Raw genomic sequence first — 27,247 nt, forward strand, 5'->3', positions numbered from 1 at the left:
GGAATCGCAGTGTATCCAATTGTTCCATACACGAACGCCATAACCCAAACATAAACCGTCCATTACACGTATATGGTAAAATTGGAAAATATAAATCTTTTGGAGGTAAGATGGTTCATTTGACTATTGCCTAAATACTTTTCAGTTGTGAAAAGTTAGCTCGTCCTATAAATTTTTGGTTTACCTATAGGCAAATGCTTTACGTGCCATTACCAATGGATATAATGATGTTACATCATAATATGCAACAAACTCTTTGATGGTACACCATGCCTTAGGTATCAGGTGATCAACAAGATCAAAACAGTGTGATTGAATAATTTACTGGATTTTTATCGCTTTCTCACCAGATGGTCCCATTCACATTTCAACAACATTAACATTTATTTTTTTCGAGAAATGCTATTTTCATGCTCATACCGTTCTTGCAGTGATGTACCTTGCTTAGCCGTAAAATTTAAGAATACGTGTCGTATTGTATGATAACACTTTAAACATACGTGATACATGAAATTCGTAAACTGTATTTGTTTTCATCCCAAATCGTTTTTCCGATCCATTTTCGGAATGATGGATTTCATTACCAGTAGTACGTTCTAACCAATTCATTACCTTTAGGTTTTGACGATTACAATGGTCGAACCCAAAGGGTGAAATAATTTCTCTGGGAGATATGATACGGCAGTATTGCCAAACTAACAATAGTTGGTGTTATAATAAATCATTAACTACAAATTGTTTTGTCCACAAATAACTTTGAAAATTTAATAACATCATTTCCTTTTGGAGACCTCTTCACTTGCAGCACGTTTTTCGTACTAGGTGATAAGTTGGTTTCGATCTTCGGTGCTCCATAAATCATAATTAGCTCAGGAATTTTGCTTACATAATTTTCATTGTTTAATGTATTAAACAAGTATGGGAAATCTCCCTTTCGTAAATCTACAGAAAGACCTAACGTTTTAGGTAATTTAGATAATTTAACTCCCATATACAAATACGTGTCACGGAATTAAATCTTTTATCCTTCATCAATTTTTTGTCCCGATATTATTACTTCAAGTGTAAAGTTTTTTTTAACATAAAATTACATACCATAATTACTGTTATTATGTGAAAGTAGAATTTTTTTTAAAACAATCGTCGAGTCCATCATTGTTGTAGACAAACGGAATCCGTTTTTTTATCTCCACATACAAACCATGTCCTTACACCTGTAAATACAAATAAGCTGATGTTCTTGTTCATTTTACATCAGAAAAAGATATCTACATGGTAACCGTTCAACGAAATAAAAATACCATACGTTTACATGTGTATAACATGTATTAGCCGCAATCATTTTAAAACTTATGTGACCGTATAAACTCTTTTCGCAAACAAATACTGTTTTATGATTGGTAAAGCAATCATCCCTAGAAAAGTCTATATCAATCAGAGCATTCGAGTTTAATAATAATATTATTATTACAAACATTGTGATACTATTCATACATTGTGCATTTTTAAATACACTTATGATTTTCTGTGTGATGTCCAAACAATACTGATAATAAGTTTTTCTTTTTTTTCATAGCGTTCATGGAATATAATTAACACATTTCGTGATATTACAATTACTATTTTCTTTTTTTTTCAAACTGTCTGAGTATGAACTTAAATGTATCTGGGTAGTTTTTGAAAAGTGAAAACAAAAATATTTTAAAATTTGTAAAGAATAAGAAGAAGAAATACTTTTAACGAATAATATTTTATTTACAAAAGAACGTTTTGCATATCATATAAAATTTTAAAAATCATGTTTATAAATATAAAAAAAAGTTAAATATGAATCATACAAAAGGTATATCATATACAATGTTATATAATATTTTTCAGTAAACGTAAAAGAAATCATAAAAAAATTCAATGAGCAATATAAAATTGTGTTTACAATTTTTACCTTTTTTGTACATGTACAAAATTAAAAATTATAAAAGAAATCCTTCTCAAGGAGTAATTCTAAAATTAACTCAATATATTTTCTGTTTAATAAAATATTATATAGCGCATAATTAAATGACCATTTATCAATTTCAATATCACTATGCATTGATACAAATTCTTCATATAAATCATCAAAAGTCTGTATATTCACCATAGCACGCCATGCATTATAACATAACATATCATAGTCTAACGTAACGCATTCATGTTCATCGAAAACACTTCGATTTTGAAAACATCCGTGACACAAAACTCGACGTTGTGGGTTCCATTTTGAAATACATTCAAACACACAATGTTCATTTACATTAAAAGAAGTACAATTGTACACGCAAATTTTATTTTCTATATGCATTCTTGTCTTTCTTTAAAAACAGTTCCACTAACTGTGAAATATAAGAATCAGAAAACGAGAGGCCTTCGTATGATAAATTAAATCTGTTTAAAAACGTTTTATTTTTTCTATAAGTACTGTTTAAGCAATGTTTCTTGCAATAAAGTTCAAATACAATGTCACGAGTTTTCTTCTTAATGACAAATTCCCACACAGCACGTTTCAAACTATTATCACACGCTAGTGTACATGAATGAAGTCTTTCATCTGGTATTCTTATTGAGCAAGCAAAGCAAAGTAATGGTTCATTCAGTTTGATAATTTTCAAAAAGTTCTTTTACGCACAATTCACTAATGTTAAATCGATTGCACTTACAGTTCACAATATCTAATTCAGGAATTTCAATACGTGAATTCGGATACAATTTTTCACATCGAATTTCATCATCATATCTATAAAATCTTCTAAACGAATCAATATTTTTTTCCTTACGTAATAATATTTTCATTTTATTTTCTTCTTCAGAAATATCACCATCTAGATAAGTAACTTTATGTCTATTAGCAGATTTAATTTCCTGTTCTCTTGGAGAAATATACTCGGAAGCAAATACACGCTTACTGCACATCTTTGCAAAAACTGTTTTACTTAAACATTCTTCTTAAAAATATATAAACAAATGCGCAAGCGCACAAAACTTTCAACGAATGCGCATGCGTCCTACAAAAGTTAGCAATATTTTTCTCCAATCATATTCATACCATGTAAAAAATCTTTGTGCCAAAAATATGTCTTGGAAAATCAGAATTGGATAATATCAAATGAAATAGAACGTTTTCATAATGTTTGTTAAAAATATATTGAATAAGAATATAATCCTTCTTACTATGAATATGTGATTTCATATATATTTTCAAAATTTCCTTGTACGTAACGTATTCTGATAAAATACTAAAAGCTTCCAAGTCCAACACATGTTTACTTTTTAAGATACAGTTATGTATATTATTATCTTTCAAACCAATATAACATTCATTGCAGAAAAAAATTGTTTGGTATCCATTTAATTAAAGCGGACGTAATACAATTAATGTCAATAAGTGATTTCTTGCTTACGCAATTCATACTTTTGCTAATGCAGAAACGCGTCTTCTAACAAGAAAATAAACTCAACAACTAACAAATAATACCGAAAGTTTGTTTTTTTTCCTACATGTGTTACCATTTCATGTTATATTCTCTAAAGCAGGAAATATTTATATTTCAAGTTGTAATAGTTAGTTGGTTTTCTCTTCAAGATTATTTTTATTCAATTTTAAAATAGTTTCTTAAAGTGTATAACGAAAAATTTAAATAATGCAGACATGTGAAATAATACTAATCATCAAATAATAAATGTAAATGCAAAAAATATAAATATAATACAAGTATTACTTTCCAACATTTTTTTCGTAAAGTTTTTTTCTATTTATTTCATTGTTATTATTTTTTTGTAAAATAAAACACAACACTTTTTTTTAGTATCATGAAAAGTTTATTTGATTCTATTTTTTTTCATTTTATCATACATTTACAACAAACACATTGTAATAGTTACTATTATTAAACATGATCTTTGTTCATACTACAGGTTCTTTATTTTGCAAATTAATAATATTAGTTATTGAAAAAAAATATTTTTAATTCAATTTTTTTATGGATGGAAATAAATTGTGTTCTACAAATGAAATAATTAAACAATGCAAATGTAGTGTATAAAGTTAAACAAAATTCACAAATAATAAATTCAATATCATATGTTGGAATTTCACGATTACGTTCCAATAAAAACATGGATCAACAAATTCAGTATTCTTACACTTTTCGTATAAAGTTTTCAACACGCAATGTTCACAACAAATATTGTTTAAACAAAAGTATAAACTTCACTAATGTCTTAAGTAAAACACAAGTTCATGACTAATCATAATCAAATAGATTAATTATGATTTTTTCTTGTTGTAGTTCAAAGTAATTACACAATCACATATCACTTTCTGAATACACAAACACATACACAATTCACGAATGTTTAGTTTAGTTTATTTTAACATTGGTAAAAAAAACACTTACTTGGAATATGCTTTCTGTCTGTCCTTATTTTGAAAAATTTCAACCACTTCGGTTAAAAATTGATTGTCCCGTTCTTCGATTAGTTCGTAATATGTATAATAAAAAATCTCTTGTGTGCATATTCCGATGATGTGCGAATTTGCGTATGTATAAAATAGTTCATCAATGTCTATTTCAATTAAATTTCGCACTGCCCTTTCAACCAATTCTTCTTCGGACATGAATAAACACTCGTCTCCATTTTGATTGTCAACCCCTTCAGAACAGCCCTCGCAGATTAAAATTTTACTCGTTTCCCAGTCTTTAATTGATTTTAAAATACACTTTGGGTCCACTTTCACGTTTTCACATGTGCAATCCGTTCTACAAAATCTTCGTGTTCTTGTTAATAATGATGGCGAAAAAGCTGGTGACGGCGAAAGTGTTGATAGTGGAGTTTGGCACTCTTCTTCTTCCAAATCAGTTTCATCATCCGAAGATGATGATAAATACACAACTTCAACACTGTCCTGGGAATTCGCTCTGTGCTTTGGGTGTCTTCTTATACTCGTTAATAACGATGGTGATGGAGTTTGACGCTCTTCTTCTTCCAAATCAGTTTCATCATCATCCGAAGATGACGATAAATACACGACTTCAACATATTCCGGGGAATCCGGTCTGTGCTTTGACTGTTTCCTCGGTAAATCGCTATGTCCTGTCTTCATCTTCTTTCTCGCTGGTGATGGTGGACACAGTAAAGTGTCTTCGTCCTCCTCAAAAACTAGCTGACGTACGTGAGCCATAGCAGCTAATACATACAACATTTTACTAACACTCAGTATTTAAACGTTTACGTCAAACAAAATGGGGTTCTAACCACACCACAATTCTCATATCGCGTTCAAAAACAAAATTATTATTTTTATTTTTTTTATACCAACCACCACCAAAACAAATCATACTACCCAATTACAAGAAACAAAACAAATCTTTACAAAAAAAAACAAATTTTCCCCCAAAATTCTTTTCATATGTTCCTTACGTTTTCTTTTCTTGTAAAATTCAATGTGTGGGTAAACATCATCATTTATTTTCTTTTATTCATATGTTGACATGAATAAACTCAAGGTTAATACTTTTCTCTTTTTTTCAATATACTCTCATTTCATCTTTAGTCGCTGTCGCGGCCGCACACGCGGGTGTTTTCCGGTCGCGCACGCCTCCGCCCACCTTCCCGCGCCCGCCCCGCGCCGCGCCGCGTTTCCGCCCTCGGCTGCAATGTTCTAACATTTTTTCTTAAAATTATTATTTTTTCAAAAACATCCCAACTGGAAAACCATCGTATACGTATTATCTTCCCACGGTATCAACATATGGTACTATTCTTTCTTTCTTCTTGTTTACAATTCATCTTTCTCAACAAACCTTTTCCCACACCACCCTACAAAATCTTTTTAAAAACATACAGCTGCATAGCCTTGTATATACAATTTCTCTTTTGTTTACTATTTAACATATGTACATTAACAACAAACCTTTTTCCCACACTACCCTCCAAATCTTTTTAAAAACATACAGCTGCATAGCGTTGTATGCTTCATTTCTCTTTTATCCTTCTCACCAATTATTCTTTTAAAAACATACAGCTGCATAGCGTTGTATATACAATTTCTCTTTTATCCTCTATTAACCTTTTGTTTTCTTTTGTATTTCTTTAAACATGTTGTATGCTTCATTTCTCTTTTATCCGTTTGTTTACATGCCGTCAAAGAATTCTATACACCTTCTCATCACACCCCACCTCCAAACATGTTTTTCTATCGTCTCATATTGTACCCCCCCTACTACCACCATTCTCTTTTGTTCTCTTTTGTTTACGTTCTATTATGTTTACCTCCCCTTTTCTCCCATAAGTTTAACATTAGGTCCGATAAGCGCTATAGACTACTTGGAGGTTGTAGAAAGGTTTGAATATTGATCTCAACAACTGTTAAAAAAACTGTAAACAAAGAGAAAAAGATCTTTTAGGTATGGATTCGGCATCTCAAGGTCAGATTTTATTTTCACCCGTTTCCTTCAATTCATGTCAAAAATAATGATAATCATCAACGATTTCCGGTTTCAACACTGTCATCATACTGAAAAAATGTCACAGAAAGCAGGAAACTTTTTTTTAAATACCGATTCAGTATCGCAACAATAGGTTCTATATTCGATTTTATTCTTCTATTACTACCCGAAGTGGTTCATATTTACTACAACCTTTAGTTTCAATGATGATTTTCATAAAGCAAAACCAGTGGCGGATCTAGGCCAGAGCCGGGGGTCAAGGCAACCAAGTTTTTTCAGTGGCAAAATAATTTAAGCTATTATTTATAAATTTTTTTGAAAGTTTATATATACCTATCATAGTCTGGGTACTCGCTGCCCCTCTCCCAAATTCTTACCTTCTAGATCCGCCACTGAGCAAAACGAGACCAAAAGGCGACAAACTTGTTTCAAAAACATTATGTAAGTTCTGCACAGTCAGAATACATTTCGTCTCAGCTCTTCTTCTGAAGTTGGAAGTAGTAAAAGCTAGTAAAACTACATTTTTCAATATTATTTCGTATAGGCCCTATAGTAATAGTTCTAATAGATACCAAAAACCCTTTTTTTAGATATAAGTTCAAGATCTAATGAAGAAGTTCCATTTCTGACTGTATTTATATGAATACCACAAATTTTAGATGTATCTTTTCAGTAGATACATATTGTATCTACTTTAATATTGAATTTTCATATTTTGAAATTCTCTTCTAGTTCGATAATGCGAAAGGTGATCAAAAAGTACAGTAAATGTAGTTGCACAGTGCCATCTATCAACGCTGTATTCGTTCCAACTACTAACTCCGGTAGCCTAAACTTTTTTATAGTCAGTGTCGAGTTTGAATGAGTAGTGATATGTTAGTTAGTTTTCAGAGCCAGAAAAGTGAGGACGTGTTAAAAGTGTCTCTCGAACACCAAAATTAAGTTTTGTTCTAAATTGCGAAAAAGTGCCAAAGAAGGACACGAAATACCAAAATCAGTGTATGGCGATGAAGCGATGGCATTGAAGACTATTTACAAGCGGGAGCAACGATCGAGACGTCCTTCAACGCCAAAAACAGATGAAAAGGAGCAAACGTGGCTCAAATGATTTGTTCAAATAGGTGAATGACTATTCGAGAGCTTTTTGAAGAACTAGAGATCTCGTATGGGTCCGTGAAAAGCATTTTAAACTCCGATTAAATCCGCAAGTTTCTTCCTTCGCAATCACGAAAACGCGCGGTGACTCATCTTACTTTTGATCCGTGAGTTTTCGGCCGGGAAAAGTGTCCCTGTCTGTTTACATCCGCCTTACTCACCAGATTTAGTACCATGCAAACTCCGGCTATTTCCAAAAATTGAAACCATGCTTAAAGGAAAAAATTGATGCCATTTCTGACATTGACAGGGCCACGTCAGAGATGCTGAACACCCTTCTAAAGGAAGCCTCCCAGAAATTCTTCCAGTCATGGATTCAACGATGGGATAAGTGCAGTGCTAGCTAAGGACAGTACTTTGAAGGAGATTAAATCAAATTCCATCTAAGATTATTGCTTTGTTTCTAATAAAATGATTCAATGTACTTTTTGATCATATCTCGTAATTACTGAAGCAAATTAACTCCCCGACTTCCTCTCGACGCTAAGACCGTACAAAAGCTTTTGAGAGTAGATACAGATCATGTCTGCTTTGCTGGCGTTCTAATTGTCCAGTTCAATCTTTGTGATATTCTATACCTATTTCATAGGATATAATATATGACACTTTTAGAATTCTCATTTAGTTTCCATTATTGTGAATCTAAATACGAACAGTAAGTTGAACCGGAAAGGAAATTGTAGTCAATATTTCAGAAAAAAAATGTTTATGTGCTTTGTAATGGATTTTTAAATGCAATAATTCTAATTCTACAAGAAGGAAATTTAATAGGCAAAAAAAAATTATAAATTCATAAGGAACAACTCGTATTATACGATGGGGCTTTTCTTTCTTTTATTTTAAGAAAAAATAACGGATGTTTTTAAAAACTGAAATATTCAAAAACATTGATTTCCAAACAAGAAAAGTTCCTTACATTCAAAATACGTTTACCAAAAAATCAATATTCGCTGCATTTTTCTTCGGTGAACAAAATGTGTAAATCAGAACAATGTACCGCAATGCACTCTAGTAAGGTATGGTAATTTTAAAAAAGAAGTTTGAATATATAATGAAAGCATTGTACGAATTACAAAAAGAATACTACACTAATTGTTTGTCAGTGCTGTTCACACAACTTCAAGAACCCGAGTTCATATGACAAATATTTTGAAACGTAATAATATTAGGGTTTAGTTATTTGTTTCTTGAAGTTTGATGTTCTTTTACAACATGGATTCTATATGAATCGTCAACTAAGAATGTAAGGTGCGCCCTTATATACTGAACTCTTATATACAGAAGGCGCGCTAGCTTCCCAGTACACCGGCTCGAGTGTAAGCATTCAAATATATGTACATATACATATATATATATATATATATATATATATATATATATATATATATAGATAGATAGATAGATAGATAGATAGATAGATAGATATAGATATAGATAGATAGCGATTTACTCGTCATTTGGCCTAATTCCCACTTTGCCTAATACTTTATCAGCTGTCAATCCAATCATAGATAATAATAACATCCACAATTTTAGTTGAAATGCCAATTCCCATTTGGCCAAATTCCCATTACACCTAACGATCTCATCAGGAAGGAAAAACCCTCTATATAAAAGATCTGACAGTGTTTCCATATTTATACATAAATAAATCACAGACACTTACATTTAAGAGCCCTTGTTGACAAAAGCAACGATTACACAGCCATACATACACACATACACACACATACACACACACAAAAAAAAAATCTGCGCACCGGATACCAGGTTATCAGGTACGTAGCCAAGGGGGGTCCGGACCCCCCCCCCCTTCAAAGCCAGAAATGAAAAAATTAAGGAAGGACGAAACAAAAAAGAAACGAGATAAAGAAGAATCAACGTTAAAAATAAAAAAGCCACAATAAGCTTTTAGTTACTCTTTCTTATGAGGAGATTTGTATTACTTGCAATATATGGTAGCGAATGAGCGGAATATGCTGGAAAAGTCACGGAATTTGAAATTCCTACAAAAGTTACGGAATTCTCAGAACTTCTGCTACTAATCAGGGAAATTTCAAGCTTTCGAAAGCATAGCGATATTCTGTAACAGTGTGGATATTTTTTTTATCATAATTTTTCGTCATAGCTTCTCCGCAATATCAAAAAAGTTATTTCCGGAACAGTTTTCTACTGCACCTTTAACCTCTCATTTAAAACAGACAGTAGTTAACTTACTAATGGAAATAAAAGAGTTATGTGGAAAGAAATTTCTGTTAACATTTGATTCAATTGAGAAGGAAAGACAGATATTACAAAATACTTTACAAGATATTATTGGATATGTACTTTTTATAATAGTTGAGGTCATATGAAAGGAAAATTGTTATATTTGAATGATCAAAGAAAGGAATGTAAATATTGTAAAATCTTTTTCAATACTTGTTATATTCTTTTACTCGAGATTTCTTCATAGTTTGTTATTGAAATACTTACTAACATATCCTTATTTTATTTTCCTAACAAACCACTATATCTTGCCAGTAAACTAGTTTAGATTGATCGAGTTTCTGGTGTGATAACCAGAGTATTTCCTCTTACGACCCCCCCCCTCCGCATTTCGAAATCCTGACTAAATGAATCAATATATGCTGCCAGTAAAATAGTTTAGAATGATTGAGCCCCTGGTCTGATGAGCACATTATTTCATTTACGGACCCCCCCCCCTTCTTTACGTAATCCTGGCTACGTGCCTGAGGGTATGGATTCGATGTACTTCGAAAATTTTGACACCGCAGGACAATCAACCAGGGTTTTTTTTTTTTTTGTTTAAAACAAATGATTAAAACTTATGCATAATTGGATTCTTCGGATGGGGTTTCCTTTGATATGTTTTGACCCGACATTCGTATTTCTCTCTGTTCTTGAGATATTGCAAATTGCCGCCTCGGAAGGTGACATTTCAGACGCCTCTAGCGTCCAAACGAAGCCGCATTCACCCAATGTTCATATGACATTTTTTGCTTGTTTTTACCTGTAGATTCATCTCACGAATTTTCCGACATTCATGCACGACCACCCTGTATTTTCTCTCTTTTTTGTTCTGATGTATATCTCATTACATTCTCTTGCACGGAATTTATATAAACATTAGATCTTTCCGAGTGTTGTCACGGATATTTCAAAATGTACGCCTGGAGCATGCAAGAGCAATAGACGAATTATAAAGGATATAACATTCAACAAAAGAATAAAGTTAAAATAAGCTTTGTTTTGTGATATCCTAATAATTAAAATCGACAATTCATTTCTTATTTAAATATATACATTGACATATATATAAATTCATACGTTTTCTCACATACAAAAGGACAGGATTTTATCCAAAATATGAATCATATGATAATTTACTTTGAAATTTTACACTTCAGACACTTGAACAAAGACGGACGTTGAACGACCTCGTTCTTTTGCACAGAATTTTGCACAACAAAATATACATAGTGGCCTGTTCTACTGCAGGAAGGCACGTACAAATGCACTGCATGTCACCTACATGGAGAATTTGTGCTACATACAATAAAATCAGTAAGGATTATGAAGATATAGATATATTTAATAGTTGTGAAAAGTTGTTCAAAAGAGTAATACTGCGTATTTTGTAAAAAAAAAAAAAAAAAAAAAAAATCAAGGAACATGTATTATTTTAACTCAAGATTTTGTACTAAATTATGTAATTATGTATTAAGCAATTTTAATTTATCAACTTTAAAATTATATATTATATGTAGACACTGTAATTGGGCAGTAATACCTGTTGTGTCGATAAATAAATAAATAAATAATATAATATAATATAATATATCCACTTAAATTTTCCGTTTTTTATTTATTTATTTTGTAAATTCCTTTCCTCCTCTTTTCTTCTTCTTCTTCTTCTTCTTATTATTATTATTATTATTATTATTATTATTATTATTATTATTAGTAGTAGTAGTAGTAGTAGTAGTAGTAGTACTAGTAGTAGTAGTATAGATAGATAGATAGATACAAAAATATTTCTAAGACGACGCTTGCCACGAAAGTAAAGATACAAACGAAAAATGAGATGTACAGAAAATGTATTGGACATGCAGAAAGCTAAGCTGAATACACTGGTACAGTACGCTTGCACCTGGAACTACGTTGTATCTTCATCCCAGATCTCATTGTTGTTGTGAAACTGTTCTACATGTTAGTTAAGTTTTTTTTTTCTTTAGGTACAGGGAAAGACGGTAATCTCTTGGTGCGAGGTTGGGGTTGTATGGCGGAAGTTCAAGGACGTTCCATCGAAACTCTGCAAGCAACTCGTTGGTAAGATTTGCTGGATGGGTCCGAGCATTGTCATTAAGGAAACGGATTCCTTGTGACAACATTCGCTTCTGTTTGTTTTGAATTGCACCGGAAAGATGTTTCAAGGTCAAGTGCTATGCTTCTTCCAGGAGGCATATATGCCACAAGTAGAATTCCGTAGAGATCCCAGAAAAGTATTGTAATCAGTTTTCGGCTTGCAAATGAAGTTACAATACCTTGTGGCTTATGGAGAATAGGTATACCAATTTTGGTATTTGCTTTTCCCTTAAAGTGTAAATGTGTTTGTGTCTTTATTTTCTTGAGAAGTCTCCAGCTTGTGCTGAAGTTTGTTTATAATATCCGTTACGTCTTTATTTGTTTAACGAACATTCTATATTTTCATTCAACCAAAGAAGATAATTATGAAAATAATGGGCGCATCTGTAGTTTGTAAAAAGTAACGTGTATAAGGTGATAACACTAAGGATGCATTTGGAGCGCCTGGTCGCTCTTAGTGCCATGTTAGGTAATCACGTGTAGTGCATCAGCAGAGATAGTACGGATGTGTGTGTTAAACAGAGCAAAAAGTGGTGATGCAAAATGGAAAGTTATATGAGATTTACAAGGACCAAAATGTGAATGAACGGATATGTGCGGGTTAGTGAACAGTGTTCAAGATCAGTGTGGCGGCTTAACGAACTCCTGACAATTACTGTATATTGGAGAAGAGTAACTGAACGAAAATGAAGACACGGGGACAGGGTTGACGAAGGATTGAACAGAATTATCAATAAGGACTATAGAGCGAATGCCGTAAAGGTGAGTGTTATACTCAATCAGTATGTGAAATAGCTTATTACAGCAACCACAGTTCGTTACGCGTTGAATAATCTTAACATCCGCAGTTGCTTGCAATTTCTAAATCAATGATCATCGCCAAAAGCGTAGTTTATAGGGAAGAATATAGTGTCGAGAACGTGCAAAATAAATCATCGATAGCTGAATACGTTTAATATGGTCCAATACAAACATGTACGAAAAAAATATTTCCAAAGGGGCCTAAAGTCTTCGGAAGGGTTCAAAATTCAATGTGAGGATGAGTCATATTAAAATTTATAAAGTAACCCCTAAAATTAGACTAAATTTACAGAAAAGTCTGCATTTCGGGGAGAGGATCCGGAACCTCAGGACTCATTCATTGCGTCTCTGGTCCAGTATGTTCTCTTTCACCTCATTTCCAGTAACAATATTGTATTTTCATTGGGTTCACGTATCTGACAAAATTTTAGAGTTCGAGCTAAATAGTATGAAAAAGTTTACAATCGAAATTGCAAAATTTCGATTTTAACAAACAAGCAGATACGCAAGATAACAAACATTGAAATAATGCAAAACACAAAAAAGTATAATGTAAGCCAAATGTTATATTTTGTAACTTTGAAATAATGAATATTACATCAAGATTTCAAACACGCAGATAGTATCAAAAAGAACCTATTTATAACTCCCCAAAAATAAGAACGTCTGCCAACAAAGTATCTACATATATATATACAGGCCATCCCATAACTTCGTTTACATAGGCCATCTCGGTAACTATTTAAGATACGAGAAAATGATAAGAGAGCAATGTTGTTGGGAAGTATGTGTTTTCAATCTAAAATGTTGGTATTTTCGGAATTGGACCGACCGTTTGGGCTCTACACTGGTATAGCGCCCAATGGTAAAGAACAATGCAACGTTGCCACGTCTTTGTTTGACAACAATAATGGTAAGTATGTGTGGCTTGAAGTATCCTGGACCAAGAAGAATAGAAAGGAGGACCATAATGAAGGATATGAAGAACGATCACATGCAACGTCGATCCAAGGCAGTGGCGTCACCATCAAAAGTGGAGGGGTCAGATACGAAAAAGAAATTGAATTTATTCACGGAAAACTGCTATTAATTGTTTCGTGATGTCAACGAGACGGGACAAGAAGATAATTGAATAAAATTAGAAAGGGCCTAAGTGGCAAAACTCAAAGACCATAGAAAAGTCGATAGTCATGAGTTATCGGAATAGAAGTTAAACGGGTACTGAGACTATGTGAGTGCTTTAAAAGAGAAACAAGAATTTTAAAGTTATAAACTCCTTACAAATGTATTCTGCTTGGTACTAAGGCAACTTTGAACGTTACAATTCAATACTACTTATAGCAGCACTTAGATCCTGTCTCGTTATTAGATTGTTGTCTCTTCTAGAAACAGAAGTGCCAGTACCATCAAGTGTCCGGTCAAGTTCAAATGAGACAGACTAATTACCTCGTACACAGCCGCTGGTGTAGAGGTAGCCTACCTGCCTGAAACACGGTATTTGGGTAGGTCGAAGAAACAAATACGTGTTGAGTCGAGTAACAAAAGCTTCAATAAATACATGGTTTTATTTCTTCCGTTTCGGAAATTTGATGATAATCAAATTCATGACTTTAACATCCTTTTGTCCTTTCAGGAGAATTAACTACTTATAAAGATTAGGAATTAAAATAACTTAAGTCTAATAAGGTCATTGATGGTTAAAATAATCTAAAATACAAACCTTATCTGTGATATCTACTATCCATGTCCCTTGCGGATTTTCACCCCATGTGTGTACAGACATAAATTTCCAATTGACAAACCCATTATTGGATTGGTCTTCTGGTCGAACACTAAGAAGCTCTACGCTGGTGCCTAAAATTAGAATGAGAGAGAAAGTTAAAGTGTAGCAGAACGGACATCTACTGACACTTATAAATTATTACACACACTAAGAAAAATCCGTTCTCCGGACAGTTGTATATTTCTATTGTACAAATATACGAATCATCTTGGTTACTACATAAATAAGTACGGAGGATACGTTATCCATATGCTACATAGGCAATGCCCTCAGTTGTTACATCATGCCGATTCAGGATGTCTGATATCTAACAGTCTTCCTCCATATATGTATGTTACTTTGGTTTGAGTATAGCACGCTCCCTCCAGTGATTTTTAACGAATCATAGTGATTATAAGGATTCATATTAGTTCATAATGAATCGGAATCGCATGTTATAAAGATTTGAAATGTAAACCTTGTGGTAAGGAAGCTTTAGTATAAGTAGTAGTAGTAGGAACGGGTTAGGTGCCCCGCAGGGGTTGGTTGGGTTCTGTTCTCGATATAAGAAGTAGTAGTAGTAGTAGTGACTCTTCCAGTTCCGGTGACAAAGAACTGGGGGGAGCGGGCTATACACAAGCCGTTACCTTCGTCAGCTATATGTTATATACGTCCATTTGTATGTGAGATCCTGATTGTTTATATTGTTTCATACGGAAAGTGCGTACAGATGGAACACGTACACAGAAAGTATTATAAAACATGCGTTTTCCGTTATAAGTTTGCTGCACATCAAGTCCAAAAACTACAGGATTTACAAATGTTGCATATAACTTTACGTACTTATTTCTCAGTGCATGACAAGAATTACAGGATATAATTATTGTGTAGTGAATATTACTAAATAAAACTAAACAGTGTAGATGTGAATGTAGGCACAATTACTTAATTAAAAGAAGAAATAATTGGTTATAGATTAGTTCATAGAGAATAACAAATTTACACGAAAGAGGGAATTTTTCTTTTGTAACTATATACATGTCCTACCAAATTGAAATAGTAAGTTATACTTCTTTCTCATTAATAAGTATGTGATAAATCAATTAACTATACTATAATAATAAATGTGAATATTAAGTTCTCATTCTTAGCGTGATAGTTCAACTTTGCATTTTATGGAAGAGTAGATGTAATACTCATTCTTCGCATGGATCAGATAAAATATATGTGTAAACAAACTGAACAACGAAAGCAAAAATTTCGGTCATTTTCTACTATTTTTACATATGGCGTGAAAAACCCTCTGTGACCACTTGGTTCGAATTTTTAAAAAAGCCTCTGGCCCCCAGCCGACGGGGGCTGCATTCAGAAGTCAACACGTATGAGAGTATCACCATTCATCTCAGCAAAAGTGAAAACAATGGATTTGATATTAATATTGATGATTTTGGATATTTTTACATGTGTCGGTAATCCCCCCCCCCCCAATAGGCGACCCCGGCCTGCATGCAATGGTAGCTGATTTTGAAAGTCATCGCTAATAGAAGTGTCAACATTGATCTCAGCGACCCCGAAAACTATAGATTTAACACTAATATCGGTAAATTTGGATTATTTTTACATGTCTTGGTGTTTCCCCGGTGAATTCCGTTCCGCAGCCGAATGGAGTGAATTTGGAAGCTAATGCGATCGGAGTTTCACCATTGATCTCAGCGACCGCGAAAACTATGAATTTGACACTAATATCGGTCTATTTTTTTTACTATTTTTACATGTCCCGGTAAACGCCCCCCTGAGACCCCTTGGTTCGAATTTGAAAAAAAAAAACGTTTCCTCTTGGTCTGGGGCCTCAACCTAGGTAACCGTGACCTAAATTTGGTAACTCTCAGTTCACACGCCTTTGTCCTTACGAGTATTTACGAATTTCACCACTTAGAGTTCTTTGCTCAACTTACTTTTATGCAGTGGCGTATTTAGGGGGCTTCTGGGTTTAAGCCCACCCCACCCCCGAAATCTTATTTACTATAGCAAAGTATATGAAATATCTTGCAGAATTTTCAAATTTTCAGGCAAAGCCCCACCTCCGAAAATTAGCAAAACCCCCCACGAAACAAAATCGCAAATACGCCACTGCTTTTATGTTTTATGTACAACTGACGTAGGAGTGGGCGAAAAGAGGATAATGAATGTTTAACAAAGCGTGAACATGCTTGGCAATAACGAACAAATATTTTTGGCGGTGGTGGATATAGTTGTATTTGTTGTGTCTGAGTTATTATCAGGGGAACAGATGGTGCGCTTTTAAAATGTTTGATGTCTGCTTTTAATGTTTCTACAAAAAATTAAAAACTAGCCATTGCTGTATAATTTTATTCCAGGTGTTTATAGTGGTTTCGAATCAAGATAATTAGGGAAATAAACGTTGCATGGTATCAAAATTGAAAAACATTTACTTCAGCTCTCGTGTTCTTGTATATAAAGTCAAATCATGGATAGGCGGAAACTTTCTTCAATGTGTCGATGAAATGATCTGTTAACTCATCAAGTACAGTGATGCCAACCCATGGGGAAAATCCCATTGTGTGCGAGTTTCAACTTTAGTTTATCAGAATGGAAAATTAGGGGTTTTTCACCAAATTAGCAGCATATGTGGGTTTTCTCATACTTCATAAAGAACAACAGAATTATCTGTGGTCGATAAGTACACTGAGTCTTCAATAAGCTTGAAACCAGTTTTAATTGTCGAATTTTCTTACTAAAAAAAATCAATACCAGTACGGAAGTGATTTTGTACAGTGATTTGGTATCTTCAAAAACAAAACAGAAAAAAAGAAACATAAAATATGTTCGGAATATTTCTAAAAAGAAAATAATTAACAGAAGAAAGTAAAAAAAAGAAAAGTAAACGAGAAACAATCTTACTTCGGAAACATCCCAAATGAAATGACTGGAGATTCTTCAGTGAAGAAATAAGTTTTTCAATTATAATTATGACGAGCAGAAGACGATGGCTGAAAAACATTAAATTCTGAAAACAAAATATACTGGTTTTTTGTCAACATTTTCAATTCTTTCTTTCAAGTAAGTAAAATTCTTATTGCTAAACTATTTCTAAATATAGAGGATCGAAGCTTACGAATGAATAACTCATATATTGAAGAAAGTTAGTATCATAGAGTAGCTTCAGTTTTCATGTTTTCATATTTTATAAATTTTTAAATCTTTATACTTCGTGTAAGGTGGGAAATTCAACAACAAAATGGGAATTTTTGCTTCTTGAAATGGGACTTTTTAAAGTTTTAGATTGGCATCACTGATTAAGCTCCATAAAACTGAAAATACTTCTGGTTTCAGAGAAAATATTGGCTCCTACAACGCACCCATCCTCTGATGGGAATGTAACTTTATTCTTTTTTGAACAAGTTAAGTGTGAAATTCTGTGCATCAACTGCTAATTCTCAGAACTTATATGATATTTAGGGTACGAATACATGCGTGTATTGAGCAATAAGTGTATCACACTGTATGATGTCACAATATGAATGGTGGCTCTTTCCAGCATCTCCTTGAGAAACATCCCGTACTGTTCACTTGTGTGTGTTTTGTACTTAACACATTTAGGTACTGTGCATTCTCGGAGTTACTTTTTGAGATTGGTACGTTTCTAGGCATACGGTTCGGACTTCATGCTAAGCTGTAGATCTATATCTTATATTGCCTTTGTGCAATGAATGAAAATTCGTCTAAATGTTTCGAGTTTACTAATTAAAAATTTTATTCAAAGTTCTAACTTCGAGAAAAGTAAACATAAAATGTGTTTATTTTTAGTCATTGAAATTTTAAAAAGTAAAAATTCCGCATACATTGTATGATATTTCACTTTAGTGGCATAAAAATTCATATACATTATAAACTCAAGTATATAGCACATATTTTGCGTGCATGGAAGAATGTCAATTTATATTCTCTGTGTGTGTCATTTACTTTTTTTATAAACTTATGAATTTAAACCAAGCTTTGAATCATTTATGTGATATGGAATTATATGAGGTTTGGTGCATAAACCAATAAACACATAATTTTATGCAAAAATGAATAGAGATTGCTAAATTAAATTTAATTTGGTAAGTAAAGTTGCAAGAATTCTGTACATAATTCTTCTTCAGTTTGAAAATTGCCTACAACATTCTGTTTTAGAGGAGGAATAAAATAATTTAAGAGGCCATTGCCCCTCCAATCTCTCCGTGACTACGAGCCTAGTCTCCGCATCACGCTAACTCCTAATAGTCAACAATCAAGCTAACAAGTGTTAATACTTACTGCCTGCCTGCCTACCTAATGTCAAGAAATTACGCTAGTGTGCAGTCAATATGCAGATTTAAGACTATTCTGACGATTTAATTGCAGTTTTGAATTTATTGTGAACATTTTTTCGCAATTTAAACACTATTGTGACGATTAAATTGCAGTTTGAACACTATTGTGACAATTTAATTACAGTTTAAATACTATTCTAACCATTTAATTGCAATTTAAGAAATATTGTGAAAATTTAAGTGCAGTTTAAACATTATTGTGATGATTTAATTGCAGTTAAACACTATTGTAATGATTTAATTGCAGTTAAAACACTATTATGACCTTTAATTGCATTTTAAAATCTAATGTAAAATTTAGTGGCAGTTTAAAAAAATATTGTGACGATTTAGTTGCAGTTTAAGCACTATTTTGACTACTCAATTGCAGTTTAAAATATATTGTGAAAATTCAATTGCATTTTAAACACTATAGTAACGATTTAATTGCAGTTTAAGCACTATTCTGACTACTCAATTGCAGTTTAAAATATATTGTGAAACTTTAATTGCAGTTTAAACACTATTGTGACCTATAATTGCATTTTAAAGTCTATTGTAAAATTTAGTGGCAGTTTAAACAATATTGTGACGATTTAATTGCAGTTTGAACACTATTGTGACGATTTAAATGCAGTTTAAGCACTATTTTAACCATTTAATTCATGCAGTTGTAAATTTAAAATTTATTGTAAAAAAAAAAATCATGCAGTTTAAACACTATCGTGACGGTTTAGTTGCAGTTTCAACACTATTGTGACGATTTAATTGCAGATAAAACACTAGTCTGGCCATTTAATTGGCGTTTAACAATTCAGTGTTTCAATTTAATTATTTCAAAACAAGATTCAACTTAATTATTTCTTTCCGTTCTCGAGGATACAGCATAAGTTTTGATTTTCATCCTGCAGTTAATTCCACTTAGTTTTTGAAAAGGAAGATTTTTTTTAAAAAAAAGACAGTCTTTCAAGAACCTTCAATTAAAAATTTGGTTCTGATACGTCCAGCAAAGTCACCCTTTGATGTTCATACACGTTCCAGGACGACTGAACAAACGAAATAAAATTTCTAATTTTACCTCTATCGTTTAGGCTCTTTAGCCTAAAAGAAGCAGATAGTTGATGAAAATAAAATAAGTTTGAAAGAATTTGGTGGAATGAAAATATGGGCAGGAACGGGAGATTCCAAGGGCACGGTGTTTGTCCACCACAAATATCCTTGACCTGAATCGACTTAAGAGCCCCTTGCACTAGAGGTATACACTATACCACTGAGCTACTATACCCACAGAAGAATACAGAGTGGGGCATAACCAAAAATAATTACTTTTTCAGCACCGGTAGAACTTTTCATCTTACGAGTTGTAGTGGAAAGTATTTAATACAAGTACTGTAATTTCCACCTTATAAATCCAGGTAGTAAATTACTCGTACACTGTCTGTGTGTCCGTTCGTCCTTAAACACAAAAACTCTCACGAACTCTTTGATGAGTCACCGTAAATTTTGGCCAGAAAGTAGGTCAAAAGCTAGGGATTGAGTTTATTGATGCACACGGTATTCAAACCGGAAGTGGTAGAAATCATCCACTTCCGGTCTTAAAATTAATGACTATTGAACAAAAAAGGTAATGAACCGAAAGAAGCTGCTTTCATGCAGCCAATTTAGCGTACGAAGAATTCATTTCCTCTCCATCTTTCCTTAACTCTCCACTAAAACCGGAAGTGATTAAATTCAATACTACTTCCGGTTTTAATATTGATATACATAGAAAAAACTATAATAGATAGCGAGAAACCTTTTGGAAAGGATTTAGCGTTCTAAGAGTAGAAGTCATGAAAATCTTCTGTGTTAACCTTTCTATTCAAACCGGAAGTGGTAGAAATTAATTACTTCCGTTTCTTACGTTAACCGGTATATAACAAAAATCGGTAAGACATATCGAGAAACGATTTCCTGTAACTAATTAAGCGTTCCAAGAAAGTAGTCCGTCTCTACTCTAATCCCTCCACCGAAACCGGTAGCTATAGAAATCTAATACCACTTCCGGTTTCAATATTAGTAGAAAAATATTACCCCACAAAAACTAAATTCCTTCACGTGGTGTACACGTGTCATATTTATTTGTCTTACATAGAGTTAATTTTCTTCTGCTGTATGTATATTTACGTTTTCCTTTCGCACGCACATTTCCAGTGTGTAAAATTGAAACAGAACAAAATAAAAATAGATACAATATAAAACGGAAAGAAATATTAAACAAAAAATTCCGGTTTCCTCATACAAGAAGTGTAATGCTTCTCTGTTTCTTATTTTTCTCAGCTATTCAACCGGTGAGTCTGTTGCTATGGAAACGCTTGAACTCACCTGCTGGTGAAGTGATGTGAATTTCCAGAGCCCCTCGCACGGTGTATTCAATGTTGGACTCCACTTCTACATGTTCCAGGAAATTGACTTCGTTCTCTGTCCCACTACAACCATCCGTAGTAAAAGAGATTGCCGCGGGAGTCAAACCAGACAAAGTGGAATTCTCACTACAAAATAAATTGATAAATGATTACTGGATATTCTTGCTATTATGTATGGAATGAAAATGAAATCTTTAAGTTTTACGTCCCACGGGGAGACGGTAATGATAAGAAATGAATGAAGTGGTAGAATGAGGAAAGTGGGAAGAAACGGGAGAACCTCGAGTAAACCCACGAGCACGGTGTTTGTGCACCACGAAGTCTACACGGCGCGAGCTGGGATCGAATAAGGGACCCCAAGCACGGGAGGTGAACGCTCTACCACTGAGCCACCACGCCCTCTGCTATCATCTATGTAGTAAAGCTGTATCTAAATTCATACTTTATGTCTCTTGGCGTTTTAATTGAAATCAATTTGACTGTGTTTCTAAAATTGTTTTCATGTTTGGACATGCTATATTCAATTAATGCATTTAAATCATGTTATTAGAATAGCGTAGAGATTTGCTATTAAATCTACAGAGAAAAAGCTTCAACTATTAATCAGTCTATCGTTATTAAATTAGAAATAAATTTAGCCAGGAGTATTCTCAGTGCTACCTACGTCAGCGATTCATCGCTAAGGCTGCCGATTTAGAATCGAGTCTAGCAGTGGAAATTGGTCGTTAACAGGTTGGCGAAAAATTTAGATCCCAAATAATATTCTCAAAGTAAACGATATTAGGACATGTTTTTGTGCAGCTTTTTCTCTCCGTCTAGGATGCTTTGGAATCGTGTGCAATAAGGAACGGGAAGTGAAGGAAACTAAAGTACAGGGTAGGCCAAAATTCATGGAGGGCTTATGAGGGATGACACTATATGAGGAAAGAGAAGGAAGAGGACATTCAATATGGCTAGTGATGAAGTGGTTAATTGCTGAGAAGGAATGCTTCTGAATTTTATATATACGAAAATAATGAAATGTTAATTTTATATAAAGAATACATTGTTTAAAAATAAAATATTGTTAAAACATAATACTTTTAGTGCTTCCTAAGCATTGATCAGATTTTTCGAATGCTACCTCCTTCCCACTATAACCAAAATTTCAGGTAGAATCGGTTACGAATGTTTATAGCAGCGTTTCCCAACCTTTTTCAACTTGCGGCACACTACGGGGCTACTTGCATTCTCGCGGCACACTTTTAGATATTATTTGTAAATATAAGACATAGTGGTATTTTTTTTCTGTGATTATTGATCTGCTTCTCACGAGAAGAAAGCTGGAATACTGGTTTTTCCCCGTGGTAAATCATTATGCTTATTTTTCATTCTAATTTAAAAATGGAAAATAATTGCAATGAAATATTGGACTCAAGTTTTTAAAAATACGCTTTCTTTTTAAACACTGTATCCAACCTTTTACTAAGAAGGAAGATCACTAAATAACGAACGAAGAAACAAATCTCATTTACTTTTAAAACACAAATATAGGTACTTTGTCGAAAGGATTGAATGATATTTTAAATTTTCAAGTTACGAGATAGTCTGCAACAATAAAGAAGCAATAATGGTCATAACAATGACAACAAATACTTTTTTCAACATTAGAAATTTACGGAACGGTACCGTGTATGAAACTTAAAATTATAGATTCATAGTAATGTGAATTACAAATATATATATTTTCCCTACGTTTTTTACAATTTGATTCCTCTAAAATTAATAAGTTTTTTTTGATTCCTCGCGGCACACCAGCGGTCCATTCACGGCACACCAGTGTGCCGCGGCAAACCGGTTGGGAAACGCTGGTTTATAGTGTTATAAATATCCAAAATAACAAATTTCACACAATAGCTTCTAGGAAATTTCACTCGTTATTGGGTTAATTAAAACGATTTCCGCTATTTAGGGCAGAGATAACATAGAGAAGTCGTATTTGCACCAACATGTTTGTCATGCAAAGTCCTACTTGATACCTTCTGTCCTGTTTTGTAGTTAATCCCGTATGTCCTTTAGAGTGACGCCACCGGTAGATTTCTTGGAGTAGTCACTGTTTAAAGCGTCTGCTCTGTAATTAATAGAATAAAGATCCTAACATTTTGGAGTAATATTTTAGTTTATTAAATGGGAAGATGAATTATTATTTTTAGGACACAGTGTACAGGATATTTCAAAAGTGAGGTTTCCCTCTGTAATTCGAAAAATTCAAATGTTAAGATATCTTCTGGGCAAACTGTGTTAGGAATTAGTGCCATCTGTGTAGATACTGCTGAATTTCTAGCATCCAGTCGGGAGAATAGGACTAATGGAAACAAGTAAGCGGAAACTGTTGCTGTGTATATACGTACCATGTAAAACCCTTTTATTGGGTATAACATGGCGAATATTTATTACAAAAGAGAGAATCTAATTGTTATAATAACGGTGAAAGTTTAATAAAACCACAGTCGATGTTTACAGAGAATTCAGCACTAGGTTGGGTGAATGTCTATTACTAATACAACAACAATTACGTGAGTTGAATCTCAAATTTTAAACCACCTGCAGTGTTGCTGTAGTGCAGGTTCGAATTTCGAAAAAAAAGATCAATGCTGTGAATGGATGAAATATGTTTCTAGTTGAATGAATGAAAACTGAAAATGGTTTTCATTTTTCTTAATTTTATTCAGGTATTGTTTACATAAACATCACATATATTTATTTTATTCTTCCTCCTTCTATATGTATATAATTTTGAAATTACTGTTGAAACTATTATTCGGTATATCAAGTTATTACGAGAGTTTTCGCAAAAGTCATGGCAACCTTTTCTTTCTTTCTTTCTTTCTTTCTTTTTAACGGAAATTAGAACGAAGAAAGAAATTCTGAAATATGCAAATGAAAGATTAATACATTTGTAAACGTTACATGTACACACAGAACCACAGACGCGTTAGTTGACACAAAAAAATGCATAACTTTTGTGACTCCAGCAAAACGTTTAGATGCATAATTTTTAAGGATGCAACTAAATGCATAATGAAAACTGTGTTAATTGATGCACTTGTATGTATAAAATTTATTATGCAGATAAACGTTTTGCTGAAATCACAAAATGTTATGCATTTTTTTGTCTCCTACTGAAGCATTTACATGCATTAATTGAAACAATGGTTGGTATCGCTGGTTGCATATTCCCTAAATATACAGGATTTCCAAGGGTGTGAAAACGATTAAATAAATTTAGAACACTACTAAAAATATGTAATCGAGGCTTTTTGGGTAATGCAGGACAGAGTACAGATATTCCATATTACATGAGAGCCTCTACGGCCATTTTGGAAGTAGTCATACTGGATTTGAGTTAATTAAGTGAAATATAGACTTTACGATACACTACTATTTTTGAAATAAAGTGTGATTTTTAAAGACATTAACAAGATTGTTTTCTATATTCTTTGTTAACGAAATTTTGATCACATAGGTCTAGATACAAAAACTTGTCATTGTAAATTTATGATCATAATTTTGTTCAGGATGCAAACAAGTAGAGAGGAAACTACCATAATATCGTTACGAAATCACACCTTATTTCAACAATAGTATCGGATCGTAAAGTTCCCATTTCACTGAATTAATTAAAATCCAGTATGATACCTTCCAAAATGGTCGCAGAGGCTCTCATGTAAAGTGGAATATTTTCACTCTGTCATGCATCACACTAATAAACCTCGATTTCATAGTTTTGGTAGTGTTGTAAATTTATTCCATCGTTTTCACACCCTTGACAACCCTGTATATCAGATGTGCAGTATACAATTTAGGCCACTCAATTTATGAGATCCCTCTAAACTATGTCACAACCATTATGAGAAAATAGTTACAAAAATAAGGCCTTCAAATAGTATATCTTACAAGTCAAAAAAGGAAAAGAACTCAATTTATTATACCTAGGTACATAGCTTTTTTTTTACAGGTTGCTCTACAAGAGCAGTTTTGCCATTTTCACTAAAGCTAAAATCCCAAATTATCTTTGGTGAAATAAAAGAACATGGGTCAATGTTAGAAAAATCGTACCGATAGCAAATCTAGCGATGGGAAACACAAAACTTTACAGAGTAAAAGAAAAAAAAGGTGGAAACTACCAACTCAGATTATAAATCAAACTTTGTATGTCTATGTTCTCTGAATCTTTCTATCGCTTTTTTATAATATATTTTAGTATACTAATTCATGCCCGTTTCGCCTTATGCCCTCAAAACATTTTGCCATACAACCGATAAGGATGTTATCTTAAGACGGAAGGGGAATTCCCGTTTGGCCTTTTCCTGCTTGACCTTATAACATACAAGGGAATTTTCACTCTGTTTCTGTAACAAAGAGGGATTTATCTTATTCTCAACTGCAACGTCTCTTCTATTTCAGACAAATTAAACTCAAATATCTTAGAACATAAATTTTATTATCACACCCGAAATAGCATATCAAGTTTCTATGTGGATATAATATGAAACAGCATCAGTATATGAAATTACATCAATTTCACTGTTCTTAAGTCTATCTTTTAGGCGGTGAATCCTGTCGTCAAACCGTCTCTACCTTAGCTTTCTAAGTGTGTTTTCTGATAACCACTTGAAGAAGTACTCGCAATCTTTCATTTTCACGTTGCCTGTCTTTCATTAATTCAATGAAAGAATGTATGTCTAAGTGATCCCTTGATGCCTTTCTTCGTAATTTGACGTGCCACTGTCTTGCATTGTTAGTCATTTGTTCTTGATCGTTTTCAAAGTGATTCGACAAGTCACTGCAAAGAGGTAAAAACACATTAAAAATTCAAAGGATTGCAGGAGAATCTACGTTGGAAAGTCGATGGCAAAATTTTGGGTGAACCTAATTTATTTCTTTTGCAAAGCAAAAGAATGTGTTCTTTTGATAATTTACAAGTCAGTGAATGTAGAATCTTCAATACATGCACGTCCCAAGAAAATCTATATTACACTTTACATTAGGTGTTAATGGAAAAAATGCTATACTGTAGAGTGCTCGGGATAGCTTAATTAATGATTTAATAATAAAAAAAACAATCATTAATTTTTTGCACTAAATGCCATCTATTTATGTAGGAAAGAAAACATACTTACAGAGAAAATAACGTGTCACCATCATCCAGCCAAGTGTCTATAAGATAATCATGGAACTCCTCCTTCATAGAACGTCAGGCGCATCTTCTTGCAAACGTACAAACACTACATCTAAATGGGAAGTTGGTACTAGAGGCTGTGCTGCTGCATGTCGAATCCATCTTTTTTACTTCAGTGTTCTCTTTGTACAATTGAGAAAGTTCTAACTGCTGAACCTTCCTCCAAACAGACTGAGAGAAGTGGAAGGAACATCCTGTGATTTTAACCAGGAAATACTTTATTTAAAGCATTGATTGCTACTTTCTTAAGATCAATAGAAACTTCTTTCAATTTGAAACGCAGTCCAAATTTCTCAGCTTCTTCCATGATTATCTCCAGTAATCTTACATGTGTCACTTGCTTTTTACTGGGCAATATGCAGAAGAGGAGAACAAATACCTGGCCGAAATATTTTCCGTGCAGGATGTACATTTGGGAGAAAAGGAGAGGTACAGTCTTAAGTGTCCCTCCATTACAATCCTGTCGCACTGACACATAATTTTCAAAGTTCCAATAGTGCCGAAAACCTGTTGAAGATAGAAAGACTAGAATAAACAACACAGACATTCTAAAGAAAATGCTTTAATATTAATATTCTTACTCCTATTACTATTGTCATAACAGATTTTCACGATTTCCAAAAAAAAAAAAAAAAAAAAAAACCAAGAAGAACGTAAGAAATGATAAACTATTTTCGTGATTACTAAAATATAAC

At 33.2% G+C, this 27,247-nt stretch overlaps 1 protein-coding gene across 1 annotated transcript in view; it reads right to left on the bottom strand.

Annotated features, from left to right (window-relative positions):
• Positions 1-27,247, bottom strand: part of LOC145666348 (neuroendocrine convertase 1-like) — a 351,242-nt gene that overhangs the window by 39,170 nt on the left and 284,825 nt on the right. Inside the window, exons 11-12 of the mRNA XM_081733482.1 lie at positions 21,291-21,457; positions 14,530-14,663 (exon numbers count right to left, since the gene is read on the bottom strand). Coding sequence (XP_081589608.1) covers positions 14,530-14,663; positions 21,291-21,457 — 301 coding nt within the window. The remainder of the gene's footprint in view (positions 1-14,529; positions 14,664-21,290; positions 21,458-27,247) is intronic.

This window comes from Thermobia domestica, chromosome 12, assembly GCF_964235325.1.
Source record: "Thermobia domestica chromosome 12, izTheDome1.hap1.1, whole genome shotgun sequence".
Classification (NCBI taxonomy): Eukaryota; Metazoa; Arthropoda; class Insecta; order Zygentoma; family Lepismatidae; genus Thermobia; species Thermobia domestica.